General features: G+C 34.7%; 1 protein-coding gene and 1 pseudogene across 1 annotated transcript; both read right to left on the bottom strand.

Annotated features, from left to right (window-relative positions):
- Nucleotides 1-4,978: 4,978 nt before the first annotated feature.
- On the bottom strand, nucleotides 4,979-8,225 carry LOC149572647 (isocitrate dehydrogenase [NADP], chloroplastic-like). Its single transcript, XM_089815863.1, has 4 exons — nucleotides 8,102-8,225; nucleotides 7,219-7,310; nucleotides 7,017-7,120; nucleotides 4,979-5,093 (listed from the first exon to the last, which is right to left on the bottom strand). Exons 1-4 carry the CDS (start codon nucleotides 8,223-8,225, stop codon nucleotides 4,979-4,981), a joined length of 435 nt encoding a protein of 144 aa, XP_089671989.1.
- Nucleotides 8,226-8,408: 183 nt separating this feature from the next.
- On the bottom strand, nucleotides 8,409-9,083 carry LOC149572646 (F-box protein GID2 pseudogene; annotated as a pseudogene).
- Nucleotides 9,084-16,765: the final 7,682 nt, after the last annotated feature.

Raw genomic sequence — 16,765 nt, 5'->3', positions numbered from 1 at the left:
AGGAAGAAGATCACAAGAATGGAGAATCGAGTGAACCTAGTTCATAAACAAGAATAAGATAGCCTAAATTTGCAAAATTTGTTAGAAGACATCATGTACCTAAACAAATAATTGGAGGAGAGATAGATGACACACTGACAAGGAACAAATTAAAAGGTAGATGCTTGCTTAGTGAACTTGAACCTAGATCTATAAAATATTCTTTAGAAAATCAAGGTCAGATAGAGGCAATGTATGAAGAAATTGAGAAAACAGAAAAGAATAATATCTAGTCTCTTGTACCTAGACCTAAGGATAAGAATGTGATTGGTAGAAAATAGATATTAAGAAATAAGTTAAATGAGAAAGGAGAAGTTACAAGGAACAAGGCAATGCTAGTATGTAAAGGTTATGCACAAGAAGAAGCTATATACTATGGAGAAAAAATTTCCCCTATTGCAAGACTTGAAGGAGTCAGAATACTACTAGCATTTGCTTCACATAAATGATTCAAAGTATATCATATAGATATAAAATCAACCTTCTTAAATGAAATCCTGGAAGAAGTCTACATTGAACAACCTAAAGGTTTCATTGGTCCAAATAAAAGAGACATAGTATGCAAACTACACATAAGATCTATATGGACTGAAGCAAGCTCCTAAAGCATGGTATGAAAGACTGCATGGATATTTGGTAAGAATTGGTTTTGAAAAGACAAATGATAATACTAATTTGTATATAAAGGAAGGACCACAAAACAAGATATTGCTAGCAAAAATATTTGTGGATGATATCATATTTGGAGGACATGAGATGTTATGCAAATAATTTGCAGAAGAAATGAGGAAATAATTTGAAATGTCTATGTTTGGAGAGATAAATTCTTTTTTGGCCTACAAGTTCATCAAATGAAGGATGAAATATACATCACTCAGTCAAAGTACATCAAGGAAACATTGAAAGAAATTGGAATGGAAGATTCCAAACCAATTGGAACACCTATGTCTATTGGACATAAAATTTCAAACAATGATGATTCAAAGGAGGTAAATTAGACTACCTACAAATCAATGATTTGAAAACTTTAGTATGTGGTACACACCAAACTTGATATTGCATTGGCAGTCAACATTGTTGCAAGGTTTTCTGAAAATCTTAAGGAAAATCACACGATGAAAATAAAAAGGATTCTGAGGTACCTAAAAGGAATTGAAGAATATGGTTTATGGTATAAGAAATGAGAAAACCTTGAGTTAAGAACCTTTATAGATGTAGATTGGGTAGGAAGCATTGATGACAGAAAAAACACCTATGGAGGAGCATCTTTTCTTGGAAAGAGATTAGTATCTTGGACAAGAAAGAAGCAAAATTGTATTTCTCAATCACCAACAGAGGCAGGGTATGTTGCTGCAATAGTTTATTGTTCTAACATAATATGGATCAAGAAATTGTTGTCAGTAATGAAGGAGGAAATCAATGAACAGGTAGTTATCTATCATGATAACATAAGTGCAATCAATATATCCAAAAATCATGTGATGCACACAAAGAAAAAACACATTGTAATCAAGTATTATTACCTAAGGGAATTGGTTCAAGACAAAGAGGCGAGATTGGAATATGTGAACACCAAGGAGTAGATAGAAGACATATTTACTAAGGCATTACCTAAGGATGCATTTATTTATATAAGAGGTAAACTAGGGGTTATTTCCCTATCTGATGCCCACTAAAGCATAAGATAGTGATCGACCACGTTTCATTGAAGATCTAACAAGTTGATGCATATTGTCACACTTCAGGTGTGAAATGTAGAACATATCACATATGAATTAGTACAAAAGGTACATAGTAACTTCAAAGTATGTATCCTTTGGCATTTGATGTCAAAGATGGCGAGTTTTAGTATCTTAGAAGGAAAGTATATAGATGATAGAATATAAATCAAAGAGGGAGAATAATGGAAAAAAGTACAAAGCGAAGAGATGACAAATGTAAGATGAAGAATTCATTTGGAAATAATTGAGACAAATCCACAGTGTGTGAGTCGATCTTCACAAATTTGCACTCTTCTAAATTGTGTCTGGTCAAGAGCTTATCCTTGTTAAAGAATTACAATGACACTATGAAGTGCCACCTTATTAGAGGATTGGATGAGACCTATTCAGATCTTGACCTGTTAGAAGTAGCCCAATTAAAGGAATTTAGAACACAAGTTAATGTGTCACCTTGTTACAGGATTTGTACAAAGAAATTGCTAGGGTCCATCCTCATCATGATTATTGTTGTGAAGGTAAGTAAACAATAGAAAAGTGATCTAGTAGTTTAGCTACTAAACTTCGCTTGATTCAGATACTTTTGTTGGCTCTCTTGACTAGTTTTCCACTATGCTCTACAGTCTTCAGCTTCTGATCATTGATGTGCTTGGCTCTCCTTGCACTTGCACATGATAACCTTGTTCTAATTTTCTTTTGAAGATTCTCCCAAGATGTCCTTGACACAATAACTATTTTAGAATGACCACTCTTGTCACTCTTTTTCTCCTCTTTGAGATTCTACATAACTCAACTCACTCTAGCTCTATGGCTAATTACTTGGAAATTTAACCTTTCACCTTTTCATTTTATCTTCTTTTACACTTCCCTTTCAGCTTCCCTTGGAAGCCTCAATTTTCAAAAATTGAATTCACCCCTACTACTAGCTTGTGTTCTTGTTGTATTAGTGCACCACTTCTGTTAGATGCAGCATGTTCATATATGGGTCAAAGGTGCCATGTGCCTTTGATGGTTCACTTTGGTTGGAAGGATTTCAAATTTAAATTCTTCCATTTGCTTCTTGATGTCTTTTCCCATCAACATTAAATGTGACATTGAGTGCACTCTTACCCTTAGCATTACTAGGAAGTCACAAATTTCTTGCTTGATGTCCATTGTGGTGTCCATGCTAGATCTACTTGTTGATCTATCCAGTGTTTGTTCTTCTTGGTTTCTTGCTCCACAAGCAGACTTCACTTAGAATTCTTTAGCTAAGTGGATCACCTCTATCTTCTCCTTTCTTAGGCTCACATATCTTCTCATACTCATACTACTTGTGTGAGTGAGGGATGCACACTATCATGTCTCACCAGTTGTGCCTCACTACTAGTAGACCTTCCTTCATGAGTTTTTCTAGCAATGAAAATGCTTGTATTAACTAAGTTCACTAGTCTATTTTTCTAGTTACTCTGCAACCCTTAGGCTAATAATCTCCCCCTTTGGCATTGATGGAAACACTAAGTCAACCGGACATGCAACTTCTCCCCCTTTGACATCAATGCTAAAGGCCACTAATTCTTTGTGCTTGACTGCCCCCCCTTTGGAGTAGTTTCTTATACTCATCAACCCATTTTTTATATTTGTTCAATAGTTTGACTGAATTGATGCCTACATGATTAAGGTTGGATAGGATACAACCCTAATCATTTACTCACTAATAGATTTGGCATCGATTTGCGATGGCCATGTGTCACAATTACGACAGCAATGTGTCGCCACTGTGATAGACATAGATGTTGTAGTTATTTAGTTGCAATTTATGACATCTACCCCTTGCCGTCGCATTTGTGACACCTATCCGTCACTTTGCAGCCACCTTGGTGCCAAACCAAAATCTGTGTTTTCCATCGCAATTGCGATGCCTATCCGTCACTATGCAGCCACCTTATTGTGAAATCAAAATCCCTGGTTGTCGTCGCAATTGCGACGGGGTTGCCGTCGCATCTACACCAACCCCGTCATAATTTTTGGGGTTACCGACGCCAATTGCAACAGGGTTGCTGTAGATGCGACGGCAACCCCGTCGCAATTTTCATCGCAATTGCGATAGTGAAAGAAGCAAAACAAAAAAAAAATTTGTGCACCATTAAGCTTCCCCAAATATGACACCATTAGAGACCTGCAAATCATTGTTCTCAATTATTATATGTCTCATATTCGTTAATGTATGTTACCCGAAGCCTGAACCAGTTTCAGGTCTTTCATATGGATTCTATAAAAGCTCTTGTCCAAAAGTAGAAGAGATCATTAGAGAAGAAATGGGTAGCTTCTTGGAGGAAAATATTACCTCAGTTGGAGGATTTCTTCACATTCCTTACCATGATTTCTTTGTTTAGGTTAATAACAAATGGATCGAAGCGAGAGCAAGAAAACTGGGTCTTCCATTAATTACCTTTTGAACTGAATTATCACCAACAGATCACTGTCAGGAATGAACTAAACTGACAGTTGGAATTTTGAATGCTAAGAATATTAATTTATATCTAATTAAATTTAAATAACACTCTTAACTTTGTGTAACCATTTACTCAGAACTAAATCCTTGGCTGCTAATATGGCCTGTGGCAAGTGCTTCTCTCTGGGAAAAATTAAATGACCATCATAGTTCCTAGTTTGTTACATACCTCACAAACATTTCCTAGATTAAACATTTCACAGTATTCCTTTGTTTTACTCGGTTTGTGAGTAGCATCAATAGTTTGATAGATACTACAAAAGCACACAGATAAAAGATATTATTAATATATTACATGGAAGCACATACAAAGTGATAAATGATTGTTTTTCTTAGCAACAAAACATAGAACCTATTGTTACATTCAGTCACAAAGCTATGAGCATTTGATCACGATGCTTCAAATGCAGCTGATTATGACTTGCTTCTTAATTATTTTTCTCTCTACCATCGGCTTTCACAATGAGATGTTTATATCTTGAAATTAAAAAAAACTAAAACAAAGACTTCAACGAAGCATTCAATCACGAAAATATGAGCATTTTCTCATGATGCTTCAAATGAAGCCCTTTATGACTTATTTCTTAATTAATTTAATCTCTATCATCAGCTTTTACAAGGAGATGTATGCATCCTATATTTATAATAAAAAAATACAAATAGACACTTCAAAATGTCAAATATTATTATATTAGTCCAAACAAAATAAAAGATATTCTGCCATGCCTTATAAATATCCTAAATAATCTTTTGTCATTTTCCCTGTCTCAACAGTTCCTACACAGGAAACTTTTAGCTTCTCTGAAAATTCAAGCAGTCTTGGATTTTCATCTAGTTTTGCCCTGCCGTAAAAGCAATAAAAGCAATTAAACACAGAGAAGATACTGGAAGTGAATCTAGATCATTCTTAGGATGAATGCTTGTCAAATCTGAAATAAGTTAGTGGATACACTATCATGTAGATGTTGGTCAAAGCCACAAAGCTATTGCCCAACCTGACCACTTTTATTGTATAGGAGTACAGTAAAACCTGTGTCAAAATGACTAGAGATTTTGATGTTACATTGAGTTATTGGAACTAGGTACAAAAGAAAACATTTAGAAAGTCTAGGCAGTGACATATTTGGAATTCACAACATCTAATTCCTTAGTAAAAAATATATCAGTGTCATATTCTTCATACCTAGCTTCAGTAGTTGTTGCATCTTTATAAGTTTTTGTGTCTCACAATTTGTATGTGTGTAATTATATATATATCAAAGTCACTATTTATATTTTTGCACAAGACTCAACAACAACACAAATTGTAAATCCTACAAAAATAAACAGTTACTCTTGCCCATTGTGTGTATGTGTAGTAAAACAAAATTAATATTTGTTAAAATCTAGTTTTGGATTCAATAAAAAAAAATTTGAACCACAATTGAATCCAAAATCAAGTTTTGAACATCTATAATGGATTGTGGAGGCTTGGTATCGTTAGCTATTGATATTTGTGCACAAAATTCAACAGCAATAGCAATGGTAAACTAAATAGGTATTCTTGCATCTTGATCAGTTTTTGCATTTCACAAATCTCTTGCTGTGAAGGATGAGTTAGAAGTACAATGATTTTCTATTAGAAAAAATATGGGAAGCTTATATTCTATATCAAGATTATATAAAAGTGTTGCCATCAAAATTTGACTAAACATGCAACTAACTTCATACCTAGGATCTTGGGAGGAGATCCATGATCTCCATAACCCAATTTGGAAGGTATCTTCAATTTGTGTTTCTCTCCAACACACATTCCCAGAAGTCCTTGGTCCCAACCTGTGCCATAATATATGATGATGTAGACCATTAGGCTTCCATTAATCCCTTCTTTATCCACAAAAGTTATTAACAACAACAAATTGATCAATTTCATAAATGATAAATTAAAAATCAGAAAGCTGATTTTCCTTCACAGATGTGCCTCTCACGAATACAACTTCATAACTAGATTCTAGGGGCTAACCTAGACATCCACAACTTAAAGATTTGTGAAAATTACTGAAAAAACTTGCAATATGAAATGTGAACTTCATGAAACGTCATTAGTAGGGTTGTTCATAAATTGTGTAGAAATCCAGGGCATGCATCAGATGTGATAGGAAAGGAACAACTCAAAGACTAAACATACAAAAGTCACTTAGCTATTATCAAAGACTCCATTACCAAAAATGCAAATAAGTTTGACATTTCTTCCAAATAGCCTATCATCAAATCACTGGTCACTTTGAGGGATCATACATTTGATGATACAGTGGCTTAAAGTAACATTATTCAAACACTAAATCTATTATAATAGTATAGATCACTATCCAAAGATTCCTAATTTTGTTTTAAAATGTTACAAAGATGAATAGTAGTGTGAATTAAGTTGTTGGTTTGATCAATAAGCCTATGCTCATACTTTTTCATGAATCAATCATTGAAAAAAGTTATTGCGTGCCTGACAGAATTGAGATAATCAACATTGAAATCTTCATATTATTGTGCCAAGAAACAAAACCAACCAGATTCCTATTGCATCATATTTAGCTTTCCAATTGGCCTCATATACCTCCTAGAATATATCTTTAAACCTACCAATTTAAGTCACATATAAGAAGAATCTCCGAGAATATGAGGATCCTTAAGCTAGAGAATCATAAAGAATGATAACATGGGAAGTAAGGTGTGTTAGAGAAAAAGGTAAAAATAAGATCATCAATCCTTGTATTGATTTAAAAACATACCTTCCATCATATTTTTTTAAAATTGTGTTTTTAGTACTCAGGTAAAGTGGCCATTTCTTCTCATAAGTTGTTGCCATTGATGCATTAGCAAATGCACGAATAGACTACACAAAAATAATTAATCATAATTGAATATTTGAGATTTGCTCAATTAGAATTAGAACAGGAAATTATATTTGTCATAAAAGAGAGGACTACATACCTCATCAATATTGTACATAGCTAATGCTATTCCTCCATCTCCTTTATAGTCATATACCTCCAACTCTGTAGTTTCACCTCCGTTCTCTGGAACTGCATCAGTTGACAGAAATCACTGTTGCATGCTACAAAGAATACTAATGAAACAAAAAATAGATGTTTTTCGATCTCTGACAGTGAAACCACAATGATATTCACTAAGCCGAAAGACAACAAGGATGCATAGCGTCTAGTTCCTGCCAATTGAGAATTTGAATGAAGAGTTGTGTACTTAAAGTTCTAGTAGCATATAGATCCAAAGTCTAGGGAACTAGCCAGAAAGTTTTTCCATTTTAAATTTGCTGTCAGTTGAACATTACCAACAAAAAGTATAATATATACTAGTAGATCTATGGCAACCTCCCTCGGGACAGGCAAGAATGGGTTTATAGAAACAACTATGATACTAAAGATTTATATTAATAAGGTAGGCTGTACAATATACTTCCTGTTCTCAATTTGGCCTTTATTGCCTTGTTTGCTAGAGTTTTCTTGTATACAAGAGGAATTAGGCCACAACCCTGACGTAGTCACAAGAAGAAAGCCTAGTACCCAACCTGAGATGATCCTCATGACACCTTGTAATTGATTCACAACTTTGCATCAACACAACGTTAGCTATAAAGTAAACAAAATCCAGCCCAGTTACTTGATCTTTGTTTACATTTGTTGAACATAGATTTAGCAATCGGGCTTGAAGTAATTATGAACCCTAAATTAAAAGAGAAATTCATGAGTAGTCCATAATGGGTAACAATCTGTTACTTCAGATGACAAGATTCATTCTTGAAACAAAGCACCATAAGCATCATACCCATGTTAAGAAGTTTATCAATAGCTATGACCAATCACAGAACACTCTAAACAAATCAAATCTGAAAATTTTACCTTCTTATCAGCCACTTGGAAGGGTTTCAAGGCTGCACACGAGCGCTCCTTCTGACCAGGCAGTGTAAGACGTATGGGCATCAAACTAGCTATATATTTACATCTAACATGAAAACAATAAGTTCTGTCTGGTTCTGATGTTTACTTACAAGTCCATGATCAAATTAGGAATGAAAAGATACAAACTTTGGTCTTCATGGAAATTTAATATACACAAAACTAAAATACCAGCAATATCTATTGTGGGGCTAGATGGATTTATACCTATTTGGGCCTGATTGCATCTTCAAATATGGGATGCTTGGAAGATTGAAACTGGGCTAAGGACACGTTTTGCATAGGAGGACTACTCATTTTATCATAGCAATGGATAGAGAAAAGAGAAAGAGAAAGATGAATCTCATCCTTACCCCAAGATTGAGTCTTTGCACTGTTCTTTTTATTCAGACCAGACTTTGATAAGAAGGGAGACAAGGCTTGAGAAGGCAATGGACATGGCGAAGAAGAAGAAGAAGCAGATGGATTAAGCATAGGCCAAAGGGAAAGAGAATATAGTTTTTGAAATCCACCAAGAGCCAAAACAACAAATCTCAGTTGATGGCTTCCACAACCAGTGTTAGCCCAATGCTTGAGACATATGTTTTCCCAGAGCTTGTCATCTTGTGCAGCTTTATGCCATATCCTATTAACACATGAGGCTATTGCCAATGTTTTTGCATCCATGTATTTCATCACTTTGGATAACAAATCCCCATCTAAAAGAAACTGCTCCATTTGATCCCTCGATAAGTTCTCACACTGATCCTGAGATTGCATCTTTCCAGATGTTTTGTGAAACAATGGCGCCTCCAAGTCTCCGTTGGGCTTATAACTATGATGATGATAATTGATTTTACACTTACTGGGTCTTCTTATTGCCAATCCCATTGCCCTTCCAGACAGAACAGGACAAATGAATGTGTATCTACAAATAAATAGACCTTGTACCTTAAAAAACAAGTTAGATAATTTCATAAATAAGAATCGGACAGGGATCTGGGTCTCTAAATTTAGGTAGAAACACAGAGATAGACATGGAGACCAAAGAGCATAGCTTCAGAAAAAGGTAAAGTTATGAAATGGAGCAGAGCACTACCAGAAGGAAAATTTCTAATAAAAAAGGAGCAGACGATGAAGAAGATGGGTTCCTAATTTAAATTAAATCCTGAAAGTGATTGATAATCATTTAGAGAATTTACCTTCATAAATATAGCATCTTCCTTTGGAACACTAACAAACATGTCGCTCGCAATGTGTTGCACACCTATACCACAAACAGATCATAAACAACCAGTGAGGATTTTTTTACCCAAAATCTGTGAAGAGATAGAAAATGAGTTCAAACATTGTGTTTAAAGAAAGTACCGACGTAACTAGGAGCCTCCAAGATGACTTCAAGGAGATCAAAATTAAAGCATTTGATATTGGGGAAGGAGCGGGAAATAATAGATCTTGCACTTTGAGTGCATTTTACATCATTTAGGGGCTTTAATAGCCTATTACATCATGTAAACACTACCATCCACCCATAACTCTTCCTAGGACACCCTAGGACTTCAAATGACCCCTTACATCATATTGAATCCCTATTTGTGCCAAGTTGAGCTTCACTTACATCTTATTGAGCTTAAATTTGTTTCGAGAATAGTTTAATATTCTCTACTAAATAGGGCCAACCACGTGAAGGTGGAAGCTCATTTGGCCCCACCCCCCTCCCCCTAACATCACTCTACATTCCCCATTAACATCTAACATTCATTCATTCTTTCAACCATTAATAAAATGTAACATTTAATCAATATCACATGATAACATTCATTAACACATTAGATTCATAAACATGCAACATTCATCAATATTTTGCATTAACACATAATTCATGAACATTCATTATCACATAATTAAATTCATTGAGACATGAAATTCAGTCATTATCAATTAAGGTATGTAGATGACAATCATTTCTTTTTTTTCTTTCTATTTCTTTTTTCTATGTAAGTTCTAAGAGGAGCATCGGTGTCATCATCAATTTCCCCCTTATCAGTTCTTTTCTCTGTTCTTGATGATCTCAAATTCCTATGCTGTTGCAAAGGGGGGTCCTATGTAATAAGAAATAAAAGAGTTAAATTAAAAATAATTTATTATAATTGTTACAAGTATTTAATTATTTTAAATAACATAACGGTGACGCTCTTTACCTGATCTAACCACATCATTTTGTTTGGACTCAACGTCAACACACTCATGAACATTGACGCCTCGATCCTCTACAACTGCTATACAAAATGTTACGTTAATCCAAACACCAATTGCAATTACATATAAAAAATTTAATAGCAAATGTATACCTCCACCACTGGGATGCACATCATGCGAAACTTCAGCATTCATAGATTGTGTAGAAGGATTGTCAGGCTACATTCCAACATCCTATGCATTGTTATCATTGCTTGCTTAAAATAGATATACTCACTTTATATTGGAACTTAACATCAAATAGACTAATTGGTAAAGTATTCAATTTGAAATAAATTTCATTTAAGTTATTTACCTGTGGCTCAGATTCATCATTATTAGAACCTTCCACACTGATTTCAGCTCGTAGCCATTCAGCCATGGCTCTATAGCCTTGTTCGAAGCCAATTCTCTTATCCTCTTCTGTGAGGCATCTCTTGAACTCTGAGCCTTGCATTTTTGCGTGGTATGGTGAATTTTACTTGCATTGTTTCATCAACCAATGGAGGGTAGTTAAAATATCAAAAGGAAATACAAAAGTTACAAAAGTTGAGGATCAAGAATACTTACAACTCGTGCTTAAAGTTTCAAAAAACCACTAGAGCCGAGCTTGTGTGTCCCGTGCTTTTCTAGTCTTGCCTTTGTTGCCTTTGATGTGTCAAGCAATCTATGAAAAGTTTGAAATATGTTAGATAATATAAATATAAAGGTTAATTAGTACATAATTACATTTTCAACAGTATCACATACCTTGGCGGTGTACTCTCTACTGGTGTAATTGTATTTTTCTTGTTAGCTTTATACTTTCCATCCAAAATCAGAGCCTACCACTCAGCCTCAGGAACATAGGGCGGACGCTCATACCTAGGGTTATCCCGTAAGTTTTTTTTGTACTGGTCCCTAATATACTTCAAACATAAACCAACTTTTTCAAGGAGCTTGTTTCTCTCAAATGCACGAGGTCCAAAGAGTTGGGTCATGCTCTCTATAAGATCATCCTTTAGCTTTTTGTCTTGGAGATTCCACCTTTTAAGTAAAAAAAAACATGTTAGACTCATAACTGAAGTGAAGCTACCTTTAATATAGTTCAAGAAATGGATGAAAAAGAAAACTATTCTAGCAATGATATGAAATCAAAACAGTGGTTTGGGGTTTTAGTTAGGATATGATGTTCTACCAGGTACGCATGGTGGGCCCGAATATTCGCAAACACTCATCACCAAGTTTTTTCCAAAAAACATCATTCCCTACAAAACAATCATGGGATCATTAGTTGATGAAGAGTGATCAAAAACTAAATTACTATTATATCACTATAGAATAATAACTTTAAAGTACTTGGAACTTTGGCTACTTTTAATGGAATGCCTTCATCGTCACTAACGATCAATATGACATCCTTCACCGTTCCCATGCTAGGAACATAGGAACATCTAGGGAATGATGCTGTAGCTCCTATTGCAAAAAGTTTCATAAGTTTACAAGTTTACAAGGTTACAAGGTTACATGAATAAGTCTGCAAGGTTACATCAATAATTCGGAAATGGTTGACTTGCTTTCTCACTGTTTCTCAAGATGTGATATGCAAATTCTTCAGGTAATTCATATTAAGCAAGCTAGCTAGCTGTTGGTGCTCAAGATCTACCACCCCTTAACCACATAAGTATTCTATTGCTATTCTGTCACTAGGGTAAGGATGAGGACATCATACATTAATGAATTTGACTTAAAAAATTACACAGCTAAATCCTGATAACAATATCACAAATTGACTTGCTATGGAAATATGTCCTTCTTATGTATTGAAATTGTTATGCTGTGTAAACATCAGTGAAACAAAATCAACAATTAATGTATTTTTCAGTCTTATTTTCTACTATGTCTTTCTAAAAATAATTTATCAAGTAGTAGCTTCAAACTTTCAATAAAACTTATGATCTTTCTTGTTCAATGATTCCCATTCTTAGATTTGGGGGATGATTGTGTGCAAAGAATATACAAGGAATTAAGAAAGGAGGCAACATAAGGGTATGAGAGAAGCCTACATCTAATTGATAATATTTACAGGTTTATGTGGAGAAGTTTGTATTCTTTATGCCATTAATTGCCAAATTGTATGGAAGGAGACTCTACATATTCATATTTTTGTTAAAGTTGTGCAAGTTTGAATTGCATATCTTAGTCAAGTGAATTGTGAAGGAGATTATTATCAGATATATTCTGTTTATTGATTTTTTTAAAATTTCTTGTTGGTGCAAATATATTGTTTCTATGTATCTGTATTGTATTCTGACATTTGAAGTGATTATGGAATGTTCTTTGTGTGGGAAATTTATTTACTACATTACTTTAGTTTTTGTCATAGAAGATGTGCTTTATGAAAATGAATTTATTTTGTTTTAGTTCTCGTCGCCATGAAGACAAGGTTGGATTTTGTTGGTGATTGTGGATTTCATTGCCATCAAATGGTATTTTAGAGCCTATGTTCCTGAGTGTGCAACCATCTTCATCAAAGGGAGGCAATTTGCACCAGGATCTGCGTGTCAAGAAGGGTGAATAGTAAAGAAGTTGTGCAAAATAATTTGTCTATCCTCTAGCAGAAATGAAGCTAGGTAAGATGTGTGCAAATTTTTTCCACTGAATGGAAGTGAGTGAAAGAGATCTTGGAGAGGTACCTCTTCTAGAATCCTATTGGTTATAGAGGATAGAAGTGAGAACAGTTGGAAAAGAAGGTAAAAAGGTGAGAGTTGGAAAGACTTGAAGTGATTTATGGTGAAAAGAAAGAAAAAGAAGAGAGCATTTGTTATTAGATGGATTTTGACAATCCTGTGTTGGAGAAAGATTGAAAGAAGAGATAGATGAGGCTAAGGAAGTGGTAGAGGAAGATTTGTGGGCATAGTTTTTCGCAATAGAGCATGAGTGGATGGATAAAGTTGGAAGGTGTAAGATAGATGGGATAGTGAAGATGAGGAAGATGTGATTGCAGCAGTGAAATACAGAGAGCTCAAGGATGATGGAGCAATGTAAGAACATGGTGCAAATTTTGATAAATTTTGTGATAAATAATTTGGTTTACCTTTGTTGAAGGTAGGGAAAGATGTTGGCATATTTTCTTGCGGGAATCAATTGATTACATATAGAGAAAGTTGAGAATGTTATAGGGCATCCATGGAGGTGGTCATTTTTTTGTGGATATGATTCCACAAAGAAGGGGAGGAGAGGAGAGATTATGTGGAGGAAAAGAAGAGAAAATTCTTTGGAAGAGGAGGTTGGACTATGGTGAGCACAAGTCCACAAGAGTGAAGAAAAGAAGAGAACAAACTATGTAGGTGGATGGTGAGAATCCCGACCAAGTGCTGGAATAGGTAGAACTACCTCTATCTATGTCAACGATAGAGTTTGCTGTAGGTTGACACAGTCTAAAAAAGTAGTCCTACTGCATAACTCCATTTGTAAGCCATTCTCACTAGTCTTTACCTAGTTGGGGAGTTTGATGTAGGAGCATCTGAAGTGAATCAACAACCAACCTCAAGGAAGCCGATCATCCCTTTATGTTTGAGGAACTTTTATTGCTGGGCATCTCATGTTCATTTTGTAGCTATGTTTGTTGTATGTGGACAGCATTTTGCAAGTCTAGAGGTTGTCCTAAGCACCTGATGCCTCATTTTATTAGTTTCTTTTGCTTTTCCTTAAGTTTTTTTTTGGAAAACTTTCATCTTCTAAAAGCATCATAGATGTCCCTATTGCTCACTTGAGGGCTCGTTCTTCAGTGTGATGAAAATATTCTAGTAATTAAGAATATGTTTTGGAACAGGGATTAGGATATCACGTCAATATAATATTGCTAACCATACATATTTAATGAGCCTGTAAGTTGATATATAATGTACTCAAAGATGACATCATAAACACATAACACTTAAACACATAACAAAAGAGAGAAAAAGAGGGATTTGTGTACCAGTAGATGGTGCAACAGTTGATGCCTGTAAGCTACGTGTTTTCGACTCAACAGTCGGAAAGAGATTTGTGGTTGTCCTAGATGGAGGCGACATCATCATAGGATCTAAAGATGAAGAATAAAATTGTTAGAGCATGCATAAGTTTAGTCTTAATTGCATGTATTGTTAATGATTATGATAATTCCTATATATATTCAATGGAAAACACAAGTGGGGAATGGAACATGCGATCTACTTGAACCACCTGCAGCACCCTCATCATGGGAATGGGGCTCGAAATCACACAAAAGACCCTGTAAAGACAACGCATCCATATTTTAATTAATTTCATAAAATAGCATAACATAAAAATGATTATTGAACTGTTGTTATAATTTAAAATTTCATTAATACTTACTTTTAAGGTTTCAGAGGTGTGCAACAATTCAGATGCCCTATTTTTTATTTCCTGAGTAGTAGGCTTAATGGTTGCCAAACGTATAATTTCTTTGCTAATTTTTTTTAGCAACTTTTTAATCGAACCGATCGGGTCATTGGTCTTTGCTAAATCAATATAAAATGGGTCCTCCTCAGGGGCAGACTGCTGAGGGAGTGCAGGTTCCTTTCCCTCCCTCCGACCACTGGCCCTCTGTGACAACAATAGTATTAGTATTATCAAAATTACTCCAAAACAATGAAGAAAACAACATTAAAAAAATAACATTTTGCTTCTATCTAGTTTGCACAATTACAATGAGTTTTACCTGCTCATGTGTAGATGAGCCGGGAACATCACCAACATCCCCTCATGAAGGTTGCTCCATATTGTACCCCTGTGTCAAAGATCAAGTATAAAAATGTTAGCCAAAAATTTATTGACTAAATGGTATGTTGGAATCATTGATTAGAAGTTGGTTTAATTGTATGTACCACCCCCATGATAGTAGCCTCGTTTGTATCTATGTGGTTCAAATTGTAATCAATAAGAAGCTCTTCCATTGCACGTATTGATTTTATCGCACAAATGAATACACGATTTCCCTCACGTGCCTCAAATATACAATTGGGTTGCTTTATGGTTGACCCGGGTTGTGTACTATTTAAAAAACCTACAATATTCCCTGTTGCTTTTGGCCTTCCATCAATGTATATAGCCACACTTTTACTTTGATTATTGTCTTTTTGTTGTATATAATTTGTCGAGAGGGCATACCTACGCATACTTTTTTTATATTGAACAATATGCATCCAACTTTTGTAATCGTAACATGGTCCAACATACTCCATCAATTCAGAAACTTTGTTGTAAGATACCTTTATGCCGTCCATAGAAAATAGGCCCAAACCATGTAATGATGATGGTGCTATGCGATATATCCTCTCGTTAACACAAAAATCAGTGTTTATTGGAGGAAGTTCCTTGGGTACCCAATGTTTTTGTAGATGTTGGTACCTCAAGGGCACCTCGATGTCGCCTTCCATCTCATCATCATAAGAACATGACCCCCCTTGAGCAAGGAAAAATTTCATGCATTTATTGAATTTCCTTCTAGTCCTTTGACCTCTAGTTAATCTCCCTATTCTAGATAAACTGCATGTCTTACTTTCCTCTTCTATTCCTATATTTCCCTCACTTGAGGAAGACACTTCTGATAAATACCTATTCACTGGTACCTGCAAATGGGGGAGATCTTAGAAGACATCAATCTTACTATTGATAAGTGTATTAAACAGATTGTCTATAAGGAGTATTGACTTATACTTGTCGATCCATGAGACTATGTGGGATGCTCCTGAAAGGGGTTCAGTTTCCTACAAATGTAATTCAATTATCATGAGCATAATCACATCATAATCATAATCACATCCATCATAAGCATCACATAAAAATTAAAAACATTAAAAGGTACATTACATAAAAATTAAAAACATTAAATTAGTGAAGGGCTAAGCACTTATATTATGTTTTCCCTATGAATTTTATTCTAGGTACAACTCCCTTTTATAGATATTTAATGAATTCCCTTTTCTAAACTAAACACTTACAAATGCTTCTGACTTGAAAGAAAATAAGGCTCAATACATTCACGCATCAATATGTGTTTTAAATAGTTTTATTTAATTAATTTAGATTAATAGTTAATTTAGATTAGCACTATTCTATTTCTAATTGAAACTTGTAGCTTTTAAACAGATAATGAATAAACTATGTAACCATATAAGACAAGTATATTTCTATCAAGAAATTAATATTAAATAGATTAAGGATTGATGGCATACCTCTAAATTTCATCATCATCATCCTCGTCGTCATCATCATCATCATCATCCTCCTCCTCATCATCATCATCATCCTCGTCGTCGTCATCATCATCATTATCATCATCCTCCTCGTCATCGTCATCA

This window comes from Cupressus sempervirens, chromosome 2, assembly GCF_028749045.1.
Source record: "Cupressus sempervirens isolate cs-2001-9-10 chromosome 2, ASM2874904v1, whole genome shotgun sequence".
Classification (NCBI taxonomy): domain Eukaryota; kingdom Viridiplantae; phylum Streptophyta; class Pinopsida; order Cupressales; family Cupressaceae; genus Cupressus; species Cupressus sempervirens.
The sequence above is the reverse complement of the archived record's forward strand: the minus strand, read 5'-3'. Positions and strand labels throughout refer to the sequence as shown.